A 25,309-nucleotide genomic window follows, 5' to 3' on the forward strand; every position below is an offset into this window, starting at 1 on the left:
TTCATAAGATTCTGAGTGTTGTGTATATATTATGATAATATATAAGATTTAGAGTGTTGTGTATTTATCAAGGAATAGATGTAAGCATACTGGGTATGAAGAAGGAAAGGAGATGAGGAACAGCTAGAAGACAGGAAACAAAAGAATGAGCTTGATATAAAAGGTGGGTTAGAGAGGGGTAGGTAGAGGAGAGAGGTTCTTTCTTTGATTTACTTCTACCCCCGTAGGGGTGGGCCGATCCCGGAGGTACTGCAATACCGGGCCAACCCGTGGCCAGGATGGAGCAAGCCCCTATTCCATGGCCTAGGTTCAAAAATCAGTTTAATATACAAGCGACTCGGTGAGTCGCGTTTCAGATATTAAGCTGAAAAGAACAGATACTACACATGATCTTAGCCAAAAGGCCGAGAAGCGATACCGAATAAGGTTTGCGATGTACATAGAGACAAAGTGTCATACATTAAAGGCACGATTACGAACTTACGATATCACCATCTTCTGAGTCGAATATCATGAAAACTTGAGAAAATATCAAAAAATGAATGTCATAACCCGCAACCGAAATTACACGAAGAGTCGTTTGGAATACTTTATTTTCGCATTTATCACGCGGTTTTCATTGTTTGGGGTAAAAATCATGTCAAAATGGAAGAAACGCACTGATACGAATGCACGAACTGTGTGTGCAGCATTGCTGCACGCGTCGCGCCAAAGCACTGTGCACTGAATACGCACACACACAGGACGTTTATCATTTCATATACAGTATGCAAATGAGGAAATGCGGATATACTAAGTAATACACGTACTACATACCAGTGCGAGACTAGTTTCGCTTTGTCTAGTTCAAGGAGCGACCGAAAAAAAAAAACGCGCACGTAGCACCGTCTGTGGGAAGCTATATTGAATCCATGTACAGCTAGATGCATGTACGCGTATATAATGAAAAATACTAGAAAAAGTACAGTACATAATGTGCTAAGAGTACTGTTTAATACATTGTCCTAACTACCATTATAGTATAAGTTCAATATCACATTGAGTACGGCTGTAAAATTCAGTATGTTATATTGCATGGTAAGAGTCATCCAAATATACCCATTGCGTAAAAGAGAGAGAGAGAGAGAGAGAGAGAGAGAGAGAGAGAGAACAGTATGTATGAGTAAATGTGCACATCATGAGAGAGAGAGGTATGTACAGTATTTTTAATACTTTATTATAATACATTATTTTACAGGTCTGTATTTATCCACGCCTTATAACTTTATGATTGTGAAAGCAAAATTGCCATGAAGTCCACCTACATGTAATTCTTTTTTTAATGATAACAAAAACACTTGGCGAACGACCACCCCCCTCAAGTGCTGTAGGCCTACTTAATCGACGGGATTGAAGTCCATTTTTATTTGAATTGCACACATTTTGATCAAACAGAACTTTTTTTTTGGTCCGACGGTGCTCCAATTTATGCACTTATTGATCATTGCATCTTGTTGTTGTTATTGTTGTTGTTGTTCTTCTTCTTCTTCTTTTGTTGTTACTGTTGTTGTTGACTATGATGTTGATGTTGTCGTTGTTAATGTTGCTTTTAGTGCTGTTTCCAGTGTTTGGTTTTGAGGCTTCGTTAAAGACTTGAAGTCAGTAGGTTACCTTTTAAATAGGCTCTATTGTTGTCAGGGACCATTTTGCGTGATTCCACATCATTCTGTCAATCTCTCGTTGATTTTCTGCAAATTATAAGATAAAGCACTGTTTAGCAATGTTCAAAGTTAGAAAGAAGCAATTTTCATCTACATCGTCCAAGATACTACCAAAGTCTCAAGCATAAAAGAACATTAAAAAAAACAAGAGGAAAGGAAGGAAAGAAAGTTTCTACAGAAATTGAGCCTCCAGTTAAATTGATAATAGTTATTATTAATAGCGATTGTTTCGCTTTGGTTTACAAGCGTTGACTTGATAGTTCTGATACGCTCTTTGCTTTGAGGCCATAGTCACTTGCAAAATCGATTGAAAAAAATTAAATCGATGAGTTAGATATTCCCCATAAAGTCTGATATTCTTCTTTTTAGCAGAGTAAGAAGAAGAAGTAGAAGAAGAAGTAGAAGAAGAAGAAGAAGAAGAAGAAGGAGAAGAAGAAGAAGAAAGAGAAAAGAAGAAGAAGAAGAAGAAGAAGAAGAAGAAGAAGAAGAAGAAGAAGAAGAAGAAGAAGAAGAAGAAGAAGAAGAAGAAGAAGAAGAAGAAGAAGAAGAAGAAGAAGAAGAAACAATTATGGAAAGGAGAAAAGGGAATAAAAGAAGAACAATAATAATGAAAGGAAGAAATTAAAAACACTGAAAAATAAAGACAGACATGAAGAAGAATGAATGAATGAATGAAGGAAGGAAGGAAGGAAGGAAGGAAGGAAGAGAAAGGAGAGGAAAATCAAAAATAAATTGAAAAAAAAAACAGAGAAAAGCATCCCCGAATTCAAGATCATACACACAGCTTACAGTATCATACTCTAAGAATTCAAAATGACTAGCGCCATCTCCGATGACACGCTGTCAGCTGACTCATGTTGCTGCAGTTTCTCACACTACACATATCTCATTAGACCCACACGTGCAAAAATTGGTGTGTGGAAGGTACGCGAAGGTTCTTGTAAGACTGTCGGAGTTGCACCGTCAAAATGTCTGCCCCCACAATCGAAATCAAGAAAGTGGTTGTTCATCCACTCGTTTTGTTAAGTGTTGTGGATCATTTTAACAGAATTCGAAACCAGAGACGGGTTGTTGGTGTCTTACTCGGCTCTTGGCGACAAGGAGTTTTAGATATCGCGAACTGTTTTGCTGGTGAGTATTGCCTTGCAAATGACAGTTGCTCCGAACTGAATGAAAAAAGTTGCAATCTATTATTAAATTAATTCTATTATTAAATTAATTTAATTTGTTGTCAGTACTTTATGCATAGGTCTATCTCTGCACATTTTTTTTTTCTTGTTTGCTTGTATCTTACTCAATATCTCATTTTGGCTTACGTAGTACTGCAGCTGCAGTAACTCACTAACTGGCATCACAACCAAACTTCCCAGGAAGAAGAAAATTGAAAGCATAATCTCCCACTCAGGCCAAGTCCAGAATTTAAAGTAGAAATCCACAATCTAGATCCTAGTTTTGAGTTCAAATGTCTATCAAAATGCCCAATGTCTATGCTCCATCATGTTCTGTGGAAGGAGTCCTAGAACAGTTCTCCCTTAGGAAGTAATGTAAGCATACTGTAGCTAATAGATGAGTACCGGGGTAAATTAGATGAAACCTTCCAAGTTCCATTCCCCATTTCTGTGAGACTGTGGATAAAATCTTGACCGAAAGATCGGTCTGTATCTAGATACTGGTCGTCGGGGAAATGTTCTGCGGAGACTGTGTCTGGCTTCACGGATCCCCTCCGGAGGAGAGTGCTAACGTCAAAAAAAATAAATAAATAAATAAAAGACTCCTTCGGACAGACGGATCTTTCTGTCTAGATAAATCATGCTGTAATGCTGTATATTACCGGTATGTTAAGGGTACCACCTATCGGCAGGGTACCTTGACATCGGCACCCTGCGTATCATGGCTGTTTGCGGATAGAACGAAAAGGTACGCGCGGGATTAAGTGTCATTAGCTATAAAAACAATAAAAACGAAGAAACGAAAATCAAACTAAAAAACAAACTTACAAACCAAACTAAACATGTTTCAATTCCACATCCGCTCAGTAACGACGCATGGCTGTGAAATTCACGTGTATTACCTATGGAGGGGAGGGGGTGCCGATCACTAGGTATACTTGGGTGACCCGCACCTCGTCATAGTTAATGTTTGCGCATATTTGAATCACATTTCGCCACTGAAATTCTTTGAAACCCAACTCACATACAGGAAAAATGCTGAAAATTCCAATGGAATCACAAGTTCACTGATCGATTTCGAAAATTTGCTGCTATCGTCGTCAAACGCGAACGATGCGAAAAAGTTGCGCACTAAGGAAGGGGCCCGCAACTCGTCACCCGCGCTCCCATAGACAAAGCACGTAAAAGACGTGTGCGGGTGACCGCGATGCTCCCATAGACATACACGTAAAAGATGCGTGCGGGGACAGTGGTGATACTTATAACACGTAGGGTCCTATTCCGATTAAAATTTCCGATTTTCGCGAAAAACTGTTCGGTTTTCACCAAAATTTGCTTGGCCCTGCCAAGTTTCAAGCATACTGAACACAGTCCCGGGCATAAATTTTTGTTTAGTGCGCTTAAAACAATTTTAAGCGGGGGTGACGGTATTCGGGCCCCTGACGAGGTGCGGGTACCTCGCTATACCCTTTTAAGCTGTGCGAAGAAAACGGATTGCATGCACTAAAATTGCGCTATTTTAAAACGGAGATTCATAATCAACGAGACGGTCACGACATTCAAAACTGCAGTATTTATGGCATATTTGAGGTAAGAATTAGGCGAATTTGTTTTGTATTTTTAGAATAAACAAGCTACAGATCCTTAGGGTGACGATACAAAGTTGTAGGTGGTACCCTCAATCATACAAATTAAAAGAAAAAAATGCAAAAAAACCAAAACAAAACAAAACAAAACAAGAGACTGCATGTAAATTACATTGTAAGCTAGGCCGTGACCTTTTGGGTTACAAGTAATAACATTAGAGGTTGCTATTTCAATACATTTCATTTTTTTTAATTTAATTTATGAGAATCTAGAAAGATCATTCATAATTTTGTTTTTGTTTGTCAGTTAAGTAGTTTTTCTGTATGCCAATCATACTTGTTTGATTCATTTGATAAAAACTATGTTCTACCCCTGGCCCTAGCAATTCCATTATAGGCAAAGAATTAATAAAAACAGCAGAAATCTTACATTCTAAGTGCATTATATAGATAAAGTAATATGGATGTCAAAAGTTGAATTCTCATTTGAAAGGTTAGTGGTAATAGTGCATTTTATTGTTCCCTTGTCAGTGCCATTTGATGAAGATGACAAGGATTCCTCTGTCTGGTTCCTCGATCATGACTACCTGGAAAACATGTACACAATGTTCAAGAAAGTCAACGGTAAGATTTGCTCTCTTGGTCTTAAAGGGGAAGGCTAGTAACTGATCAGTGGGAATCAGTGGAAATGCTGGGAGATGATTGTTCCAATCCTTATGGGATTCATTCAAGAGTTCATTGTATATCTATTGTTGTGTGAAAATGATTTGCTTCAGAATGGTCTCATATTCAAGTAATGTGCAGTTTAATGCTTCCAGGTTAGCGTCCCTGGTCAGTGACGGAGCATTAATCTGCACATTACTTGAATATGAGACCGTTCTGAAGCAAATCATTTTCACACAACAATAGATATACAATGAACTCTTGAATGAATCCCATAAGGATTGGAACAATCATCTCCCAGCATTTCCACTGATTCCCACTGATCAGTTACTAGCCTTCCCCTTTAACCCATATCGGGCCATCTACGGGATATTCCGTATTTAGTCCGAACGCCGCAGGGGCCACATACGGAATATCTCGTAGTGAATAAAATGACATATGATTATGAATGACGTCATTCACTTCCGCTGAGTACTATGACTGTACTATGCATTGAATGGCAGCATGTTATATATCATATTTAAGAGATTTTGTTCCTCTTCAAATGATATATAACTTGTCTATGTTTTTTTCATTGCTTGCTAATGAAGAGTGATTGTTTGGAGAGTTGTCTTTTTGTCGGCGTGTGTGCGTGAACGGTGCTGGGCCACTTGGGTGTTTGTTTACACAGGTGCGTTGGCCCGATATGGGTTAAAGAGTGTGTTTATGGCAAACTTTTCAGGCTAGAAACATGGTGTTGAATGTGTGTTTTTGTTTCACATTTTACTTTGTGATGGCAAACATAGTTTTGAAACCTTTTGAAACTCGCTGTGGATAGGTGAGACTGAAAAGTCATTCATGTACAATTGTATTTCTCTAGAAACAAGATTTTTAAAGTCAGATAAATGCAACCATGATCTCAAACATGATTTTTGAATTAATTGTCACAGTTTTGCCCACCCTCTTTGTATGACCTACTTTACATCATGAGTAACTGCCTAGGGACAAATTGAAGACACACAATGGCACAGTCCGAGCGAGCCAGAAGCAAGTTCGGGGAAAACCTTTTTAAACACTCCTCTGTCAAACTATGTTTGAAACCCATGTTTCTCAGTACAAATGTATGTCAAAATCTTATTTATAAGCATATCCTGGGTGTCAACACTGTCCCTAAATCTGTAATTTGTGTTATTCATATCCTGTACAGTTTACATGTGTGTGAATGATGGCAAAACAGTAGAATGTTTCCAAGCCTAGAAACTTGTACATGTTGAACAAGTGTGAATTACAAATGCCATGCTGTCGCTTGCTTAACATATTACGTAATGCAGATCTTCAATATCAAACTACAGTTTCAAGTAAAACCATGCCCCAGTGAATACAGTGTACTTTAATACAACTGGAATTGTGTACTCTTGCAATAAACCTTTGTAGTAATCTTAAATTGAGATTTGGTTCGATCGGAAGTGACTCCTCGCAGAGCAAAGTTTGCATTTCATTCCTGTCTTTTCTCCCCAGCAAGGGAAAAGATTGTCGGTTGGTATCACACAGGACCCAAACTGCACCAGAATGACATCGCTGTCAACGAGCTCATCAGGAAATATTGCCCAAACTCTGTGAGTGTGACGAAAATCACTGCGTAGGGGTTTGAACGTCCTTTACCAGTATACCCAACTGGCTACCACATTAAATGTGGATATGTTCTCATGATCCTTTTATTTCACGTTCAGCTGAGTATGATGAGTTTCCCACATTATTTATTTTATTGGTTGTCAACATGAAGGTTGTAATAGTGTGCGTTCAAGTGTCTGCATACAACAAAAACTAACAGTTTGAGTGGGAAATGCATGAGAATGCCCACATGTCACCTCAAAGTATGTATAAGTTGTGGACCCTTAGCATGCTTTGTTTGCCAATAAAATTGGCACACAGGCTATTAGCACTTCTTTGCCTTTTGGTACAGATGTCTGGAAACCAATTGTTAGCGAATAGAGATTACATGGTACATAATCTCCCTGATACCTATTGTGTCACCATGGCCTTTCTGTTGGTCTGAGGCACACTGCTACACTTGACTGAACTTGCTAACTCTACTTCTACAGGGTAGGTCAAGTTTTGATGACTTTATAATCAAATGCTGATAAAAAAAAAAAAGCGTTGCAAGTTCACTTTGTAGCTAAGTGCCTGTGCATGTTAAGAGTTTTAAACCAGTCTTAATTGGTTCGTGTTGCTGAAAAAGAAAAAAAGAATAATCATTAAAGTTCACTCTTTAGAAATGCCAATATTTAATTGCAGAGCAAGGGTAAGCCTTAGGATGTTTACATCCAACCCCCTCCCCCAAGAAAGTGAAATATTTCATTTATTCATCTTTATCACATTCATAGGAATGCATTGTCCTTTACATGTACATGTATATGTCCATATTTTGTCATAAGCTTAGGCTGTAATTATACACAGCCAACAAAAAAGTTTGGCTTAATTATCTCTCCAATTACACCAGAGTCTGTGACATGAATATTTACATCTTTCATGAAGTGGTCAGTCAGAGCAAGTTTTATATTTCATCAAAGCATCAATTTCTCGTCACTTGTTTCTTATTCATATGCCCCCTCAGCCCTTTTCAGTATGATCAAAGAGTTGTGTATGACTGCAAGCTTTGTGATTTTGTAATGACTTTCTGTTCATCATGACACTGAATGTGCCATGCACGTGTAACATAGACTTACTCATCCTGCCTCTTTCCTTCACATGTATCCAAAGGTGTTATGTATCATCGATGCGAAACCAAAGGAGCTAGGTCTTCCCACAGAAGCTTACTATGCTGTGGAGGAAGTCCATGATGTAAGTAGTGATTGGCTAATTATAAACTCTTGCATACAAGTGCATACATATATGCAAATTTCTGTGTGATGTCGAGTGATTACTAGTACCCAGACCAATATATTCAGTTATTCAGCATGTTGTTTCATCAGCTATCACAGCTTTCGCTCAAGGCAGCACACATTCTGAAAAAGTGGAGCTAAGCTATTCCCAGTAAACTTGGATGAATGATTTTGATAATGCTCTTACATGGGACAATGTTCGTATAATGAAGTCCAGAGACAATGTAATACTGCATGGTGGGAGGGATTTAGAAATATCACTCGCTTAGCTGTGTGTGATCAAATATAAATGATTAATGCTGAGCACTGTTTGGATCATCCCATGTTGAGTCATTTTGCTACCGTTTATCAATCTTGAAATTACATTCAGGATGGAACGCCAACCAGTAAGACGTTTGAACACATCCCCAGCGAGATGGGTGCAGAGGAGGCGGAAGAAGTAGGAGTTGAACATTTACTCAGGTGAGGAATATCCCGTTTCTGACCAGAGTCTCTGCGTCATAAATGCAGCACTTGGATTTTTAAAACATGGTTGTTGTTGTTGTTGTTGTTGTTATTGATACCAACTCAAAGTACCAGTTATTCTTACAGTACCTGCTATTAATGCACAACAGAGCAGACTCCAAAAGTACTTTCAAATCCCAAATGCATCTTGCCCCTTTACACCAATGTATTTTTTATTGAATTGTTTTTTGTCTTGTTTTGTTTTCTTTTATTTTTGCTGAATTGATTTCAACTATTTCCTTGAACTGTATGGTAATTCATATTCATAACACATGTACTGCAATTATGACACAGATGTATGTGTAAGCAAAATTGGTGAAATTGTCGAAACTAGCTATGATGAGTATCATATTTGTATATTGTTATGTTTGATTATGTTGAAAAAAAAATTGTAAATGATGCCATACGGAGAATAAATAAATCAAATCAAATTGAATCAATCATCCATGGATAACCGGGAGGAGTTTGTTGTAATAGGAGTCTCTCAGGTTTCAATTGTTGTAAAACAGCTTCTGTGCAAAAACACTGTGACAAGTTTGACACTTTTGGAATAAGGCATCTCCAAACTTCACTTTTACTTGAGTTTTGAAAATCACAGAATGTGTCTGTTTTAATGACTTTGGTACCAATTGCTTTAATTTGAGTCCTTCAAAGATGCAGTCATGACATGGCATACTGCTGGTCATCTTGGACCTTTAAGGCAGGGCTCGACACTAACTTCATTTTTCGGTGGCCCGATGGGGCAACCAAAATCATCAATTTCAAATTTTTGGTGGCCCGAAAAAAAAACATTGATAAAAGTCCATTTTTTTTTTATAAGTCGCACACTCACTGCATGCATTTGTGCATTGCCGGCGCAAAAAGTTACGAATTTATTGACACACTTTTCAAAACTTTTCGGTGGCCCGAGGTGGGCCACCAAATTTGCCTTTTTCTGAAATTTGGTGGCCCGACTTTCATTTTTGGTGGCCCCGGGCCACCGGGCCACCATTAGTGTCGAGCCCTGTTTAAGGGCATGCAATCATTGTTGTCCCCCTTGCGCACCATTACCTATCCAGGGACATCAAGGACACCAGTGTCGGCACGTTATCCCAGCGCATCACGGCCCAGCTGCTCGGCCTGAAGGGCCTACAGTCCCAGATCCAGCACATCAGTAGCTACCTCCAGAAAGTGGCGGCCGGGGAGCTGCCCGTCAACCACACCATCATATACCAGTTGCAGGTGAGCGCACTTTCCATCATGGACTTTGCAGACTCTTTTTCAGGTGCTGCCGAGTTTATTCACTTACAGTCCGACCTCCATTATCCAGCCATGTCTGGACCAGCGCCCATCCGTATAAAGCGATTTGGCTGGATATGGGAGAAGCGTGTACATATACATGTACATGTAGCTGCCGACTTAGTGGTAGCTATAGGTAGCGTACACTGCAACAGTGGTGTAATCTGTGCTAGCCTACGTAGAAATATAGTCCATTTTTTTGTTGGGGGGCGGATTTTACAGGAATGTAAACATTTTAAAGTAAAAATCACAAGGCATGTTTATGTGGAGAATATCGTAGGTAAATCAAGTGAGTTTTGTAGGAGATTCAAAAGTTTGAAGTAGTATTTATTTTTTTCATCTACACTGCATGAACACATCCTGATGATAAAGTAGTCTGGATTAGAGGTGGCTGGATAATTGAGGTCAGACGGTAATTGATGGAGGGGAAAATTAGCATTCATTACTTTAAAGATTGAAAACAGTTTCTGACAGAATGCCATTTTCTTTCCCAAGTTAGAAGAGTTCATAATTTGATGGCAAAATCAGAAAAACAGTCATTGCTGATTACCCCATGTACTGGAAAAGTACATGTATTATTGGATAAGTATGGTCTGTACCCAAAATGAGATGGAAGAGTTACACTGAGGATTGACTTCTGTATCGACACTCTGTATCAACACAATTGTTGAGAGTAATATATTAAAAACTTTGTTTGAGAGAAGAATACATTGCATCCATAGCATTGTGTAGGAGTTTTAGTTGAGAAGCGGTGATCATTGTAGATGGGACGATTGCTAATGCAGGACCATTCCATATGTTTTGCAGTCACACTACAGGTGTATACCAGTTTGCGTGAAGTAAATGTATTATTCTAAATTTGCTTTATATCACTGTTCAATCCGGTTACATTTTATATACAATGTAGGTACTGGCTTAAGAAATTATTTTTCCTCTGAGTTTTTCTCCCCAAAAAATTGATCTTCTTCAAAAAGGACATAAATTTAGTTTAATTCTAATGGCATCTGCAAAAATAGCTTTCTTGCTGTTTGAAAGCATGATAATGTCTGCTGCCAGATGATCCTGAACTGTATTTTGAATATGCTTGAAAGAATAGTTTTTATGCCTCCGCAACGAAGTGGCCGGAGGCATTATGTTTTCGGGTCGTCCGTCCGTCCGTCCGTCCCGTTTTGTTTTTGTCGATATCTCAAGAACTGTGTGGTGGTTTTACATCAAACTTGGTATGAGGGTATATCCTTGGGGGATAATACTTTGTGTGGATTTTAGGGTCACAGGGTCAAAGGTCAAAGGTCATTGGTTATTTTGTGAAGAAAAAAAAATTGAAATTTCATGTTTTTCTCCATATCTCGCAAATGGTTCAAGGTATCTTCATGGAACTTAGTATATATGCTTGTACCGATGGGCAGTGATTATCTAGGGAAGTTGGGGGTCATGGGTCAAAGGTCAGGGGGGTCAAAGGTCAAGGTCAACTCCTCAAAATATCACTACTTTCCTTAAAATGCAATATGCCTGAAGGTTTTTTTTTTTTTAAACTTGATGTATGGCATGTATTACCCAATATGTGACACTGCACCTCAAAACAAACAAAAAGTCGCCAGACATGAATTTATAGTTAAGACCATATTCTGAAAGAGCAGACTTTAAGCTTTAAAATGATGTATAACTCAAATCAAATGGACTCTCCTAACCTATCTAAATATTGGAAAGAAAGCACAAACTCAGGAAAATTGTGAACTGAGAAAAGAGGCTCTGAAGTACAGTGTCTATTCAAGCGCTTAATCTTTACAAAACCGTGCTGGCTGTGCGATGAATGGGACCAAAAACAGGAAGTAAGCCACCAGAGTAACGACAATGAAGGGATTATTAGATTAAACTGAAATTGACCATGCCTCATTACCACATTCTGTCCATAATTAACCCCAACTTTCAAAGCAGTAGCACTATCCTTTCAAAAGTTATTAGAGTTGAAAGCGAAGAGTGTGGACAAGGTTTTTTCAGAAATGAAAAAGGGATTCTAAAGACACACCTAATCACACTATTCTACCAAAAATGTTCGAGATAAAGTGCTAAAAAAACACACTTTCCTGCCCGTTTTATGATACCAAATTTTAGCATAATGTAAAAGAAGACCCGCTCTTTCAGAAAATATGAAAAAGTCAAGTTCGGCTAGGTTGACCCATTTCACTTATTTTCAGTCCTCACGCCAAATCAGTGTGTGCGACTTTATGTTCGTTTTGAGGTGCACGGTCACATATATATTTTTGGGGAAGTTTCTTGCCAAAAGGTCAAAGGTCAAAAGGTCAAAGGTCAAGTGAAAGTGCTAAATTGCACTTTTTCCTCCATATCTCGAAAGTAACTCAAGGTATCATCATGAAACTTACATATTTATGCATGTTCAACCTAACAGTGATTCTCTTTGGAACTGTGAGGTCAAAGGTCAAAGGCCAGGTTTAGATAATGCTATTTTCCCATTTGATACTGAAATTATACGTTTTCTCAATACCTTGAAAATTACTCAATGCATAAACTTATAAAAGGGTCAAAAGTCAAGTAAAAATCATCAGTTCCCCAATAGTAGAGCAGATAGGTGCAAAATTTCGTCGAATTGTGGGTTTCGTGAAACAAGCATGAAATTTGGTCTGCTGGTAGATTATGACTCAGTGGTGATTTCTAGATATAGGGCCATCGCAGATTCGACCTTGGACAAAAATGGCGGCCATTTTCCAAAATGGCCGCCATTGCTACTTTGAAATTCTTTGATATTGTGGGTTTAATCAATTCTAGGGGAGGGATTGTTTTCCCTTTTTATTATAAATCACACCGCAGTAATTTTACTGTCCACATAACATTCCAGACTCGACCTGTGACGAAAATGGCAGCCATTTTGCAAGATGGCCGCCATCACTTATTGAAATTCTGCGATATTGTAGTGTCATCACAGCTATTGTTTTGAAGGGTTTGGGAACCCGTCTGGCACCATTTCATATTTGCTTGCGATATAGGGAAAGAGTCTACCAAAAAACTTAACTGACGCGATTTGGCGGGATGAGGAATTGTTTTGGAGTATTTCGAGATCAAAAATAAAAGTTGGTATACCGGTACCGACTATTATTCCAGAAGGATCCAGACTAACTCGGTCTTGGGAAAACTTGGTCCTATTTCAGACAATATACACGCTGTTCGTGATCGCCATACTGAAGAGACAATCAAAGGCGCTTGATAAACAAAATAATTTCAAAGACAGCGCGTCTCAGGTGATGTGCGTATATACGCTTGAGGACAGCGCGCTGTCCATTTGTTTTGTACTGGGTTAGCGCGCACTTTCCTGTTTTCAACTCGGACCATACTGTGACCAAGCAGAAAGCAAAGCGCTACAGGCCGCTCCCATAGTACAACACAATACAATCTAGAGGGACAACTCGTCCCGCCGTCAAAGCGAGGCCGAGTTGTCCCCGAGTTCGAGTTTAGCCTGACCCCGAACGGATAAGTTCTGAGACTGTGATTCTGGCGAACCCTTTTGGTTATTATTTCGCATTTTCGTTGTTGACCATCGCATATCTTGTTATAACAGCATTATTCCACACATTTCTTAGGCATACGTGCACATTTGGAAGTGGAAATTGACCATTAAAATGCGAATGATGATTTTCACTTAAATATTCAAAAATTTTGATCAGTTGAATTTACTCTTAAAGGTGCATGGTCCCCGTGTTTTAGTCAAATGCGTACGCGGGCGCACGGCGCAAGATTCCTATAGAGACCTATGCTATCGACTTCTCTTGGGCGCTTACGCTTTGGCCCACTTTCCCGAGTCCGAAGAAGTCCGATCCACTGTGTCAGTGGTCCGATCACAGTTCGGCTCATGATTCGGCTCAGGGGGATGACAGCTTTAGCAAATTTCTTTTGTGATGTCATAATAAGAAGCACATATGCACGCCCCCTGGCATTACTGCAGACTGCGTGATGCGCAGAGAAGACAACGAAGGCAACGTTACTTAGCAACACCTACGCGCTTTTCTCTTGATGACAGCTCAATTTCGGCAATCTTCGTATCAATGCTAACGGTGATCGGCAGTAGCATCAACAGCGCCATCTACACTACCGGGACTATGCCCCTTTAAATAACATAAACAAAAAAAAAATATTATGTTGTCGGACTTACTGAGACATGGACCTCTCACAATTTTATTGCAACGGCATGTTTGCTCTTCCTGGCTATCATAGTCCAATTACAAATTAAGTGGCCTGAATACACATGGAATAGGGCAGGGCCCTGTTGCGGAAAACCCTTACCGCTGGACTTACCGCTCCTTTCTAGCGGTAAGTCTTCAAATTAGCGGTAAATTTTATCATCCTTGATGCTGATTGGCTGTGACACCTAATTTTGACGGTAGTTACCATTGAATTTCAATGGTAAGTTTTATGCAAGGGGCACCAGGTGGCTACTTGTATAGCGCACGGGTCCACTTCTCAATGCTCATAGGGTTTTAAAAATGAAAATATATCATATATATCTTCTCTCATTTTGAATACAAGCTTAAATCAGAACTTACTGTTATGAGTTAAGCTTTAGAGACTCTATACGCTGAATTGGTTATTCCCGGCCACAAAAATATTGTAACTGGAATTATACATAGACCGCCACAGAATTGTTCTGAAGTCTGTCTTAATGAATTTTAATTACATGATATTCTCTCGAGCCCTTAATTGAATAACAAAACATTGTTTCTAATGGGGATTTAAACGCAAACCTCCTACAATTAATTTGGAGAAAATATTTGTGTAAATATTTTCTTGAATACTCTTATCTCATTTACTTTAATTGTATGATGTCATTTATGTGAACACTTTCTTGAAAACTCTTATCTCATTTTCTTTGTTCCCACTCATTGATAAGCCAACCAGAATCACTGATACCACCTCATTCTATATATACATATTCTTTACAAATCTACAGCCGATTCAAACAGGGATCCTAGTAAGTGACATTTCAGATCACTTTCCTATATTTTCTAGTTTATCTCTAAAGATTGAACGGTATGAATTTTGCAAAGAATATATACAAAGTTGCAGCCCTGAGAATGAACAGAAATTTTAGGACGACTTACTGCTGAAGAATGGACCTCGGTTTTGAGTGAAGCTGATGTGAACAAATCTTTTGATAATTTAAGGCAGATAATAACTTTGTTATTCAATGAAAATTTCCCTGTGCTAGAAAAGAAATCCCGTAAGTCTAAGAAAACCCCTCGCATGCCTTGAATTGCATGTTCTTTAGTGAATTTAATAAATACGAAAAATAGTTTTAAAAAAAAATAAATATACGTATAAAAACACCAGAATCAAAGCAAAAGTATACTTGATCTGATATAGGAATATTCTTACTACCACTTTGCGTAGTGCTTTGTAACCGGCATGGATCCGTGCAAACAGGCAGTGGCGTATCTAGGGGGGGGGGGGGGGGCAAGGGGGACACGTACCCCGGGCGCCACTACTTGAGGGCGCCGAAAACGAAAAAAAAAAACGAAGAAAAAAACAGAAAAGAAGAAGGAAAAAGAAGAAGAAGAAGAAAAAAAAAAACCTTTGCCTGACCGGGGGGTGGGGGGCAGGGAGAATGGGGGAGGGAGAAAACCAAATCAACCACAAAAACAAAAAATGACAATGTGTTCACACAAGAATTCCATGTTTTGTAAGCTGAAATTTCGGCTCGCTCGCTGCGCTCGCTCGCCAAAATTTATATACACATGTATATAAAAAAGAAGATAAGATCAAAACATGATGACGCGGACAAAATGACAATGTATACTAGCATTGTGTTCACACATGCCATCGTTAGAAGGCAAAATATTACATGGAGCACCGGCTGCAATTTTATTTCCTTCGTTCTGAAGCGATCGCCCATTGGATCAAACGAGAGCGCCAAAGGTGTCGAACATAATATGGGGGGGGGGGGGGGGGGGCGAAAAAAAATCAAACAAGATAAGAACAAAACATAATGATGACGCGGCATTATACAAATTTCGGCTCACTAGCGCATATCTTTTTTTTTTTTTTTGGTTCAAGTCCTCAGTTTGTTGGTATAAATCGTTATCTACAAGGTCGTCACTTTATCTTGATTGGAATTTTAAGATTTAATAAGTAAAATATGACAAGAATTCCATATTTGTAAGCTGAAATACAAAAATGTTTTGCTCGCTCGCTGCGCTCACTGCCAAACTTTATATTAAAAAAAAATATTAACAAAACTTTATGGCGCGGAAATATGCAAATTTCGGCTCAATCGTGCTTACTAATTTGGAGTATTTTTTCCAATTCCTCAGTTTGTTGGTACAAATCGTTATTGTAATAAGGCCGTCATTATATATGTTGATTAGAAATGTAAGAGTTAATAAGCCAAAAAATGATAAGGATTCCCGATTTTGTAAGCTGAAATACACACATTTTCGGCTCGCTCGCAGCGCTCTCTCGCTAGAATTTATCAAAAAAAAGAAGAAAAAGAGGAGATGAAAACATGATGATGCCAAAAAAATATATATATTAAAATATTCGGCTTGCTCGCTACGCTCACTCGCCAAAATTTATCTGAATTTATTACATTTAAACTACCCTCAAAAGACCCCTTTTAAGTGCTTGAGAAAGCATATCATGTGAATGTTTCTGAAGTCCCTACCGGGATGGGGTTGGGGTTGAACTCTAACTTTTTTCAGAAATTATAGTGGCGCGATTTTCGCGCTTGCCCCAGACGCAGTTTTCCGTAGATACGCCAGTGCAAACAGGTTATTTTTAAATTTCTTGAAAACCAACTACTGTATGTGCTATTTAACCGTCCACTATCATCCTTGCCAGGCCATTATCATACTCTTCGATAATGTGCAAATAGACAAAGTCACGAATACAAAAATTTTAGGCCTACATATAGATGACAAATTGAATTCGAGAATTCATATATTATATGCTACTTTGGTAAATTTCTTTCCAGAAATGTTGGCGTTATCAATAATATAAAATCTATATTTCCAAAGAATGTAGTGCGTATACTACTGTATACTCAACCCTTGTACTACACTATCTCAATCATTGTCAATTATGGTGTTCTTGCCAGGAGAAACTCAGTAAAACTTTACTTGGATGAATTATTATTATTCCAAAAATGCGCAGTGAGAATTATTTTTCTGGTGCAACATCACGTTCTAACACTATTGAGCCTTTCTATGAAAATAAATTTCTAAAAGTACATGATATACATTCTATGAATCTAAGGTCCTTTATGTACAGAACGAAGGATTCTGAATTTCCACAGGGTATTTCGTCACTTTTTGTTATAAATGAAAAAGTGCACAATAACTACACTCGGCAGTCTTCTTCTTACAACTGCCATCCATTAGAACCATCTTTAAACAAAATACATTTGCTTTGGAAAAAGGTTCAATTTCAGGGGTTATCAGGATAGTAGGACTACTGATGTGTGGTTTATAATATAATGGAAAAAGATTTCCACCCAAAAATTGATCTAACCTACAATATCAACAACTTTTATGTACAAGCGATAGCGGCCATTTTGGAAAATGGCCACCATTTTTGTCACAGGTCGAACTTGAGATCATGTTGTGTGGACAGTAAAACTACTGAAGGGTGATTCTTAATGCATGAAAAAAGATTTTCATCCCTAGAATTGATACCACTTATACTGAAATGTCAACAATTTCTAACGAGAAATGGCGGCCATTTTGAAAAATGGCCGCCATTTTCAAACAGGTCGAATTTGAGATGTTATCTGAACAGTAGAACTACTGATGTGTGGTTTATAACATGATGGAAAAAGATTTTCATCCCAAGAATTGATCTAACCTCCAATATCAATGACTTTAATATATACGATGGCGGCCATTTTGGAAAATGGCCGCCATTTTTGTCACAGGCCGAATCTGCGATGGCCCTATATCTAAAAATCACCACTGGGGCATAGTCTACACGCATGCCAAATTTCATGCTTGTTTCACCAAACCCACAATTCTTTCACCTATCTGCCGTAGTACAAATACCTGCACTCTGACATTTTAATCATTCATCCAATTGAACCTAGTTCTAGGAAAGTGAACTTTCAGCACATTTGTGTCAAACCTGTCATTTTAATATTTTGCCAATTGTGTGAAACTGTCATCACACATTGTCAAGACATTGTACTATAGACCTATTAGGAGAACCATGCATTATGGCGGAGGCATATCAGTAGCCGTAGCGATATATCTAGTTCATTTGTTACAATGAAGCATAGTATTATGCAAACCTGGCGAGACCTGGCGAGATGTCCTGATTCTGCCGGAGGTTCTGTGCAAAACTTAAAGGACAAGTTCACCTTCATAAACATAAGGATTGAGAAAATGCAACAATATTAGTAGAACACATCAGTGAAAGTTTGAGGAAAATTGCACAATCGATGCAAAAGTTATGAATTTTTTAAATTTTTGTGTTGGAACCGCTGGATGAGGAGACTACTACAGCTTGTGAGTCATATGCGTACAACAGTATAAAGAAAATGTAAAAGAAAATTCAACATATTTTCACTTTTTTGGCATAATAAAAGTGCACTTGACTTGCCTCTTTCTAAAGGCAGGGGGAATAATATTACCCATAACATTTGTCGGTAACGAGTCAGGGGAATGTGTACTTTTTTCAAAAGATGGAATTTTGTGAAATTCTCTTTATATTTTCCTTATATTGTTGTACGCATGTGACATCTAAGTTATTCATACACTGCAGTAGTCTTCTCATCCAGCGGGTACTGCACAAAAACTTCAAAAATTCATAACTTTTGAACGGATTGTCTGATTTTCCTCGAACTTTCAATGATGTGTTCTACTAATATTGCTACATTCTCTCAATCCTTATGTTTATGAAGGTGAACTTGTCCTTTAACAACTTTTTTATAATTATGCTGAGAATGGTAGCCCCCTTGAGTAGAAGATTAATATCACCTCTTTAGATTCCCATAAATGCCTGAGTATTTTTGGAACCTGTCAGATTTTGATGTCTATAATGTTAGCAGTCCTGCTCATGCTTCATGTTTACAATAGCCTGGGGGTGTTTCATAAAGCTGTTCTTAAAGTTACGAACGACTTAAGAACGACTGGTGATCACTTCTAATGTGCTATACTTATCAAAATTTCAATAATTAAGCACAAGAACAGATCACCAGTCGTTCTTAAGTCGTTGGTAACTTTAAAGGGTGTGTACAGTTCTGGTCGAGGTGAGGATTTAGCTTTCAACGATTTGCAAGATATTCAGAAATCACTCTATGAGATGCCAAAGAGCATGCAATTCTAAGGGGTATCAAAAGTTTATTTGATGAAAATCGGCTTTGAAATGGCTGAGATATCCAAAAACAAGGTGAAACAAAGAGATCCTAATAAAAGGCGTGGCCTGTCGCCTTTTATTATTATCACTTTTTTGGATATCTTAGCCATTTGAAAACCAATTTTCATCAAATAAACGTTGAATCCTCCTTAAAATTACATGCTCTTTCATATTTCATAAGAGGTTTCTCATTATCTCACTTAGGAATGTTCAAAACATGAATTCCCACCTCAACCAGTACTGTACATTCCCTTTAAGAACAGCTTTATGACACAACCCCCTGGTGGACACAGTTTCTAAATTGACAGCAAAAGGAATATTAACTTGCAAGCTCTTCCAAATGCAACAGCCAATTTTCAGTTCGTCTGTATTAAATGTTTTTCCTTTTTTTTCCCTCACCCCCCCCCCCCCTCCCCCTTCCCACAGGATGTATTCAACCTTCTGCCGGACGTGAATCTGAACGACTTCGTCAAGTCGCTGGTGACGAAGACCAACGACCAGATGCTGGTGGTGTACCTGGCCTCGCTGATCCGCTCCATCCTGGCCCTCCACAACCTCATCAACAACAAGATCCAGAACCGGGACCTGGAGAAGCAGGAGGGCAAGAAGAAGGAGGACAAGAAGGAGGACAAGGACAAGGACAAGGACAAAAAGGATGAGAAAGAGAAGGACAAGGACGGGAAGGGATCCGACAAGGACAAGAAGAGCTCAGAGTCAAAATCCAAGGATAAAAAGTAGGACGGTGTAATTTGCGGAGGACAGATTTTCATCTGCATGTGATTTTTGTATCGACAGTCAAGAGAGATGGATGGAGAAAAGCGGTGGAGAGGATGCCAGCTCCAGACCATTGCAGGGTTACCATGATAACCACTCTCAGATGAGAGTAGGAAAAGACTTCGAAACAGTTCTGTGCTTGGGGGAAAAAAAAGACAAGAAAAGAAGACAAGTGTAGTGGGTAATTTCAGATACTGCATTTGTGCTGACGAATTTTGATTAAGTTAAACATTTGTGTCCGCTTATGTCTCTTTTCTTGTAGTTTCTGCAGACATTCCGTTGCTGGGGCAAGCCACTGTGGTCTTTACAAATGAAGCACAGCTGCAAAGAATTTCAAACATTTTTACTTTTCTCTGTGCCTTTGATAGTATTTCAAGACACACCGAAAAAAAATGGAGGAAAAACAAAGAAAACTTCTTAAGACCATATGTGATGCCTGGCTTCTGTTATGGGTTGGTCAGAGGTTCCTTGCAAAGGCATAGGGTTGATTGAAGGATCATTTCATTCTTATTTCTCCTCATATCAAATAATTTAAATACAGTTGAACCTCTCTTATCCGGCCTCCCTTTATCCGGATCTCTCTATTATACGGACGCAATCTCGCCGTGATTTTTTTTAAAAAATAATTACGGGAGGAAAGGGGGATTCCCAACTCCTTGAGAACTCCTTCACAAACACACATGAATTACATAATTATACTTGATACATTTCGTAATACTTATTTAGGTAAATAATCCCCAGAATTTATAAAAGAAAATGATTTCATTCTTGCAAACACGAACCTCTATTTTGGGGTCTGTTACTGAGTGTAACAATGAAAAGGTTGCAGTATACACATTACCACATGTGGTACTACAATGGGCTACTGTACATGTGTATGTATATTATGTACATGTATAAAGCATCGAGTCTCCCGTGTCCGGCCAAATCCCTTATCCGGATGAGCCCCGGTCCCGACTTGTCCTGATACGAGAGGTTCAACTGTAGAAAAAAGAGAAATTACTCCAAGGCTGGTTTTACTAAAACATTGCATTATGTAGGAAAATGGTATTATATGATTTGTGCCTATAGCCAGTTGCATGCATATTTTTCTGTCAACCACTTTGTGGTGTCATTTATCATTTGACAAGGAAGTGCACACATATTTGAGATGCCATGTAAGATCTTTTTAGTAATAAATCCTCAAACCTCCATCAACATCTGCAGCCCTGAACAGGAGATATATGTGCAGTCATGCTCATGAAATCCTTGCACCTCTAGTTCTGCTGTTCAAAGCAAATCTTATGTACTTCAATGAAAAACCAAGATAACAAACTAAATAGCCAACCAGTACATGCATAGCATTGACATCACTGATCAGTAAAAACACACACGCATTCAAAATCATCATCATGATCAAAACAAATAATCACCTTTCATCGGAATTAACTATGCACAGTCCTGTTGTGCCTCGCACAGAATCTGGTCACAGGAAGCTGCATCTTAAAGGCATTGTTTACCATTTGCAGATGAAACAAAAACCCAGCTTTAATGCTTCAAAATAGTTCTAAAATGTGAGTTAGGCATAGAAACAACCAATAAAAATTTTTAATTATTATAATCAATATTAAATAGTGTTGAATATATAAAATCTGAACAATAGTTAAAATAAAATTATGTCTAGTCTGAACCATCAACAGTTATAGTTTAGTAAGAAAAGCATTGATATCTCCTTATATTTTAGGCTTTATTGCAAAGTAATTATGGTAGGATGTTTTGTGATACAACTGACCTACTCATGTGCATCAAATGTGATAACATGAACATTTTTAAAATCACTGCTCCCAGTGGTAAACAATACCTTTAAACTCATGAAATGTGTGCTTTTAAAGCACAACGCACACTACTCAATCCGAACAGTTGCACAATTCTTGAGGCTGACCAAGTCACGACCAGTCGAGTGACTCGACACTTCACAATTTGCAATCGGACCACATAACTAGCCATATGACTGTACTGACGTCAGTACATATTATAATATTGTAGCCTGATTGGCTGTCAGATCAACGACCAGTATCAAAAATTCAACATGTCAAATCTCTATGACTGGCACTGCGACCCAGTTGCACAACTGGAAACTGGCAAGGCTGGTGACGCTGCACTTCCCAGTTGCTGGGTCTTATGACCAATGAATTGTGGCAAAGTCATGTAGTACACATGTATGTGATGGGTTTGTCTGCCAAAAAAGAGATAGTCTTATTATGTGCATGAAAATAAATGTACAAGAGACAGTTCTGTTTAGCTCTAATTCCTCCCAAATTGCTTTCCTTGCTTTTTTATGATTGAGATGGTACCATAAATCATACTGAAGAGAGATGGAGAAAAGGACTAATTTCAGTGGCACATTGTATTTGATTAAGAAGTATGGCTCATACTACAGTGTATTGAAAGAGGGTAAGATTTATCAAAATGTCAAAATGAGAACAGCTTATTGGTGCACAGAGCAGTTATGTGCTAGTTGGCTGTCGTTGGACCAGTAAGTTAAAGGAAAAATGCATTTACTGTACTTAGTGTATTATAGTTCAGTATGTATGTTCTTTGTGTCATGTACACTTGTATGTTGGTATTTTGTTAAAGAATAAATTATCAACATTGAAACAGTCAAATTCTCCTTGGAGCATATAATAATATCGCCGGGAAAAGATGACTTTTGGTCTTTTTCCTTTTTTGAGAGGAAAGTGTGACCAGAAGTGTGAAAAATTTTTATTTTTGCAATATTTTTGCATAAAACCGTCAATATTGACGTCAAAAAGATGTAGGAACATTGTTTCGGATTTCATGAATAATTGTAATGTTTTAAAACTTAAATTATTTTTTTTTCCTGGTTTTTTTTTTTTTTTTTTTTTTTTTTTGGGGGGGGGGGGGGGGTTATATTCAAAATTGAGAGGAGAGGTTTCTGAATATATGCCAATTGAGACACAAGGTCTTGCTGCCCCAGGGACAGTATACATGTATGTTCGATTGCAGAGCAAAGCTCAATAGGGGTCAGAGCTTCATTCTGTTAGAATCAGTACAATGTACACTGTATATCACACACGCACGCACAAGATTTAACCACTGTGAAACAAACTCCTCAGTACAAATGATGCTGCTGTATGATTCTTTTTATACATATCTTCCTATATATTTCAAAATAGTATTAGAGTCTATGCAGCTTGCTCATACAGATTCACCCTTATAAAAGTGGATTTTGCAGTGCAAGCAGTTTTCACTAAATTCAGTTGAAAAGTTCTGATGCAACATCTGAAAACAGAAACCAACCTGTGACAGTATCAGTGTCTGAAGTGCATAAAACTTCCTTCCAATGCTAATTGGTGGACTGAAGTAAGCCACCATTTTCCAGATTGCTAGCAGTTGCTGTTTCAGCAATCAACTAAATCCTAATACATGTATCACACAGCTGGTATGTTCCCCCATCCTGTTTTCTGTTGGTTGGTGTGTGTTTAATCCTCGTCTTATTTCCCCACTTTGCGCCCAAGTATTAGGTGTCCGTATATCTGAAAGTGAAACCATCACAGGTTAATTTCTGTTTCCAGATGTGATATGAGAACTCCTGAACCAGTACATGTACTTCAATCATCCATATGAAACTCATTCACAGTCTTAATAGGAAAAAGATTTCATACATCATGAACATAATAAACAGCCTTTGCACTACTGACCAGCTATGCTTCAGACAACACCAGTGTGAGATATCTCTTCTAACTTACAATACACCAATTATAAGTCCAGCAGCAAACTGTGCATACAACTGTACCTGTTGCAACATAAACACATGATGGGACATAATTCATGTACACTATTCTACATTGCTACATATACAGATTAAAATTGCCACTGACAGGAAAATGACGTAAAATAGTATAAACTGCCAAACAACAGCAAAATGCATCCTCTCTATGCGAACATTGTATTCATCAATTACATTTCACAAAAAGGCCCATGCACAGAAAAACAAACAAACAAATAAGTGGAATGCCCAGATTTCTACTCTATGTAACCTCGGTACTTATCTGCTAGCCTGCCCATTAATACAACAGAGGGGGGGGGGAAAAATTGAAGGACACATATTCCACAGTGACTACAAGTTCACTGCATACCAACAAAAGTGGTACAGTGTACTCCCATTATAACAAACACAAGTACAACAAAATTTCAGATACAAGGAAGTAAAAGTTAAGTAAAAAAACAGGTAAAAATTCAGGGACCCAAATTATCAGCAAGATGTCTTTACACAATTTATTTGTTCAGATATAACGAAATTTTGATCTGACCAAAGAAAACTACCGGTCCGAAGGACTTTGTTTATAATGGGACTCACCTTGTAACAGCATGCAGTAAGATAGGTAGACTACCCTACATTGAGAATACATGTACCACATAGCTTTTTTGGGCTGGGTAAACATTGTTCTTCTGTCTTATTCTGCTCAAAGGCTTTCTCTCAGTTATTGGTCTAAATTGCCACCTACTGCAGAATTTCGTTACCCCCTTTTTCCCCATATGCTCACAAGACATGAACTTCTTAAAAAGTAATGCAAGAGAATGACAGCAAAACTTATAGTTATGTCTGTGTTTCATCAAATAAATATACTTTTAGCTATGTAATCTTTTAAAGGTAAAACTGCTTGGAACAGGTTCTGGAAACTTTCTGTAGTTTTACAAGAAACCTATGAATTATTTACAGTAAGTATACAGGCAATCTAATTTACAGTTTTGATTTGACAAAGTGTACAATAATTCCTTTGTAATTCACAAAGTCTAAACCATAATTATTTCAGTACATTAGTGTAGCACTCAACACATTCACAAGGCAATCTAATGAATATCTATTTTTTAAAAAAATTTCTTTCATTGAATTCGTCTCGTGAAGTTTGAATAAATCTCTCCACCGGTGCTCATAACACAAATCTTACATATTGCTTTCTAACATACGATATTAACATAATGGATGTAAAGATAGACTAACCATCAAATGTTGTTATATTGAATATCCATTTTCTACATTGAAGTAATTGGATATTCAATATAGCAAAACTATTACATGAATATTTAACAAAATTTGATAGTTTGTTTGTCATGGTATTTTTTTTTTTTTTTAAATGCCATCTTCTTGTTTGTATCTAATGAGTTGCATGGGACCAGGTAACAGGCATCCTAGCAAATGTCTTAAGACCATCAAACTTTCCACCAATCAGAAAGCAGCATCTACTACCTCAGCATCGGAGAAGGCCACTCTTAGCCACATGTCTTGTTAAAAACTTAAAAACTTTCTGATGTTTATTCACGATCCTCTCGTGAGGGCATTGACCATATGATGCTAGCAGTTTGGTTGTAGTGGACTTGCATGCCTCATGAATATTCAAAGCATTCATAAATATTCATGT

At 38.0% G+C, this 25,309-nt stretch overlaps 1 protein-coding gene and 1 non-coding gene across 2 annotated transcripts; one reads left to right on the plus strand and one right to left on the minus strand.

Annotated features, from left to right (window-relative positions):
• Positions 1–224: 224 nt before the first annotated feature.
• Positions 225–416, minus strand: LOC139738479 (U2 spliceosomal RNA). The gene has a single exon (XR_011711442.1). It is a non-coding gene; the product is annotated as a U2 spliceosomal RNA (small nuclear RNA).
• Positions 417–2,612: 2,196 nt separating this feature from the next.
• LOC139738475 (26S proteasome non-ATPase regulatory subunit 7-like) lies at positions 2,613–21,455 on the plus strand. The gene is made up of 7 exons (XM_071649101.1): positions 2,613–2,831; positions 4,987–5,079; positions 6,616–6,713; positions 7,858–7,938; positions 8,350–8,441; positions 9,542–9,704; positions 19,539–21,455. Exons 1-7 carry the CDS (start codon positions 2,669–2,671, stop codon positions 19,848–19,850), a joined length of 1,002 nt encoding a protein of 333 aa, XP_071505202.1. The 5' UTR covers positions 2,613–2,668; the 3' UTR covers positions 19,851–21,455.
• The last annotated feature ends 3,854 nt before the right edge of the window (positions 21,456–25,309 follow it).

This window comes from Diadema antillarum, unplaced genomic scaffold (assembly GCF_040938485.1).
Source record: "Diadema antillarum isolate AM-2024a unplaced genomic scaffold, OU_Dant_1.0 seq00000744_RagTag, whole genome shotgun sequence".
Lineage (NCBI taxonomy): Eukaryota > Metazoa > Echinodermata > Echinoidea > Diadematoida > Diadematidae > Diadema > Diadema antillarum.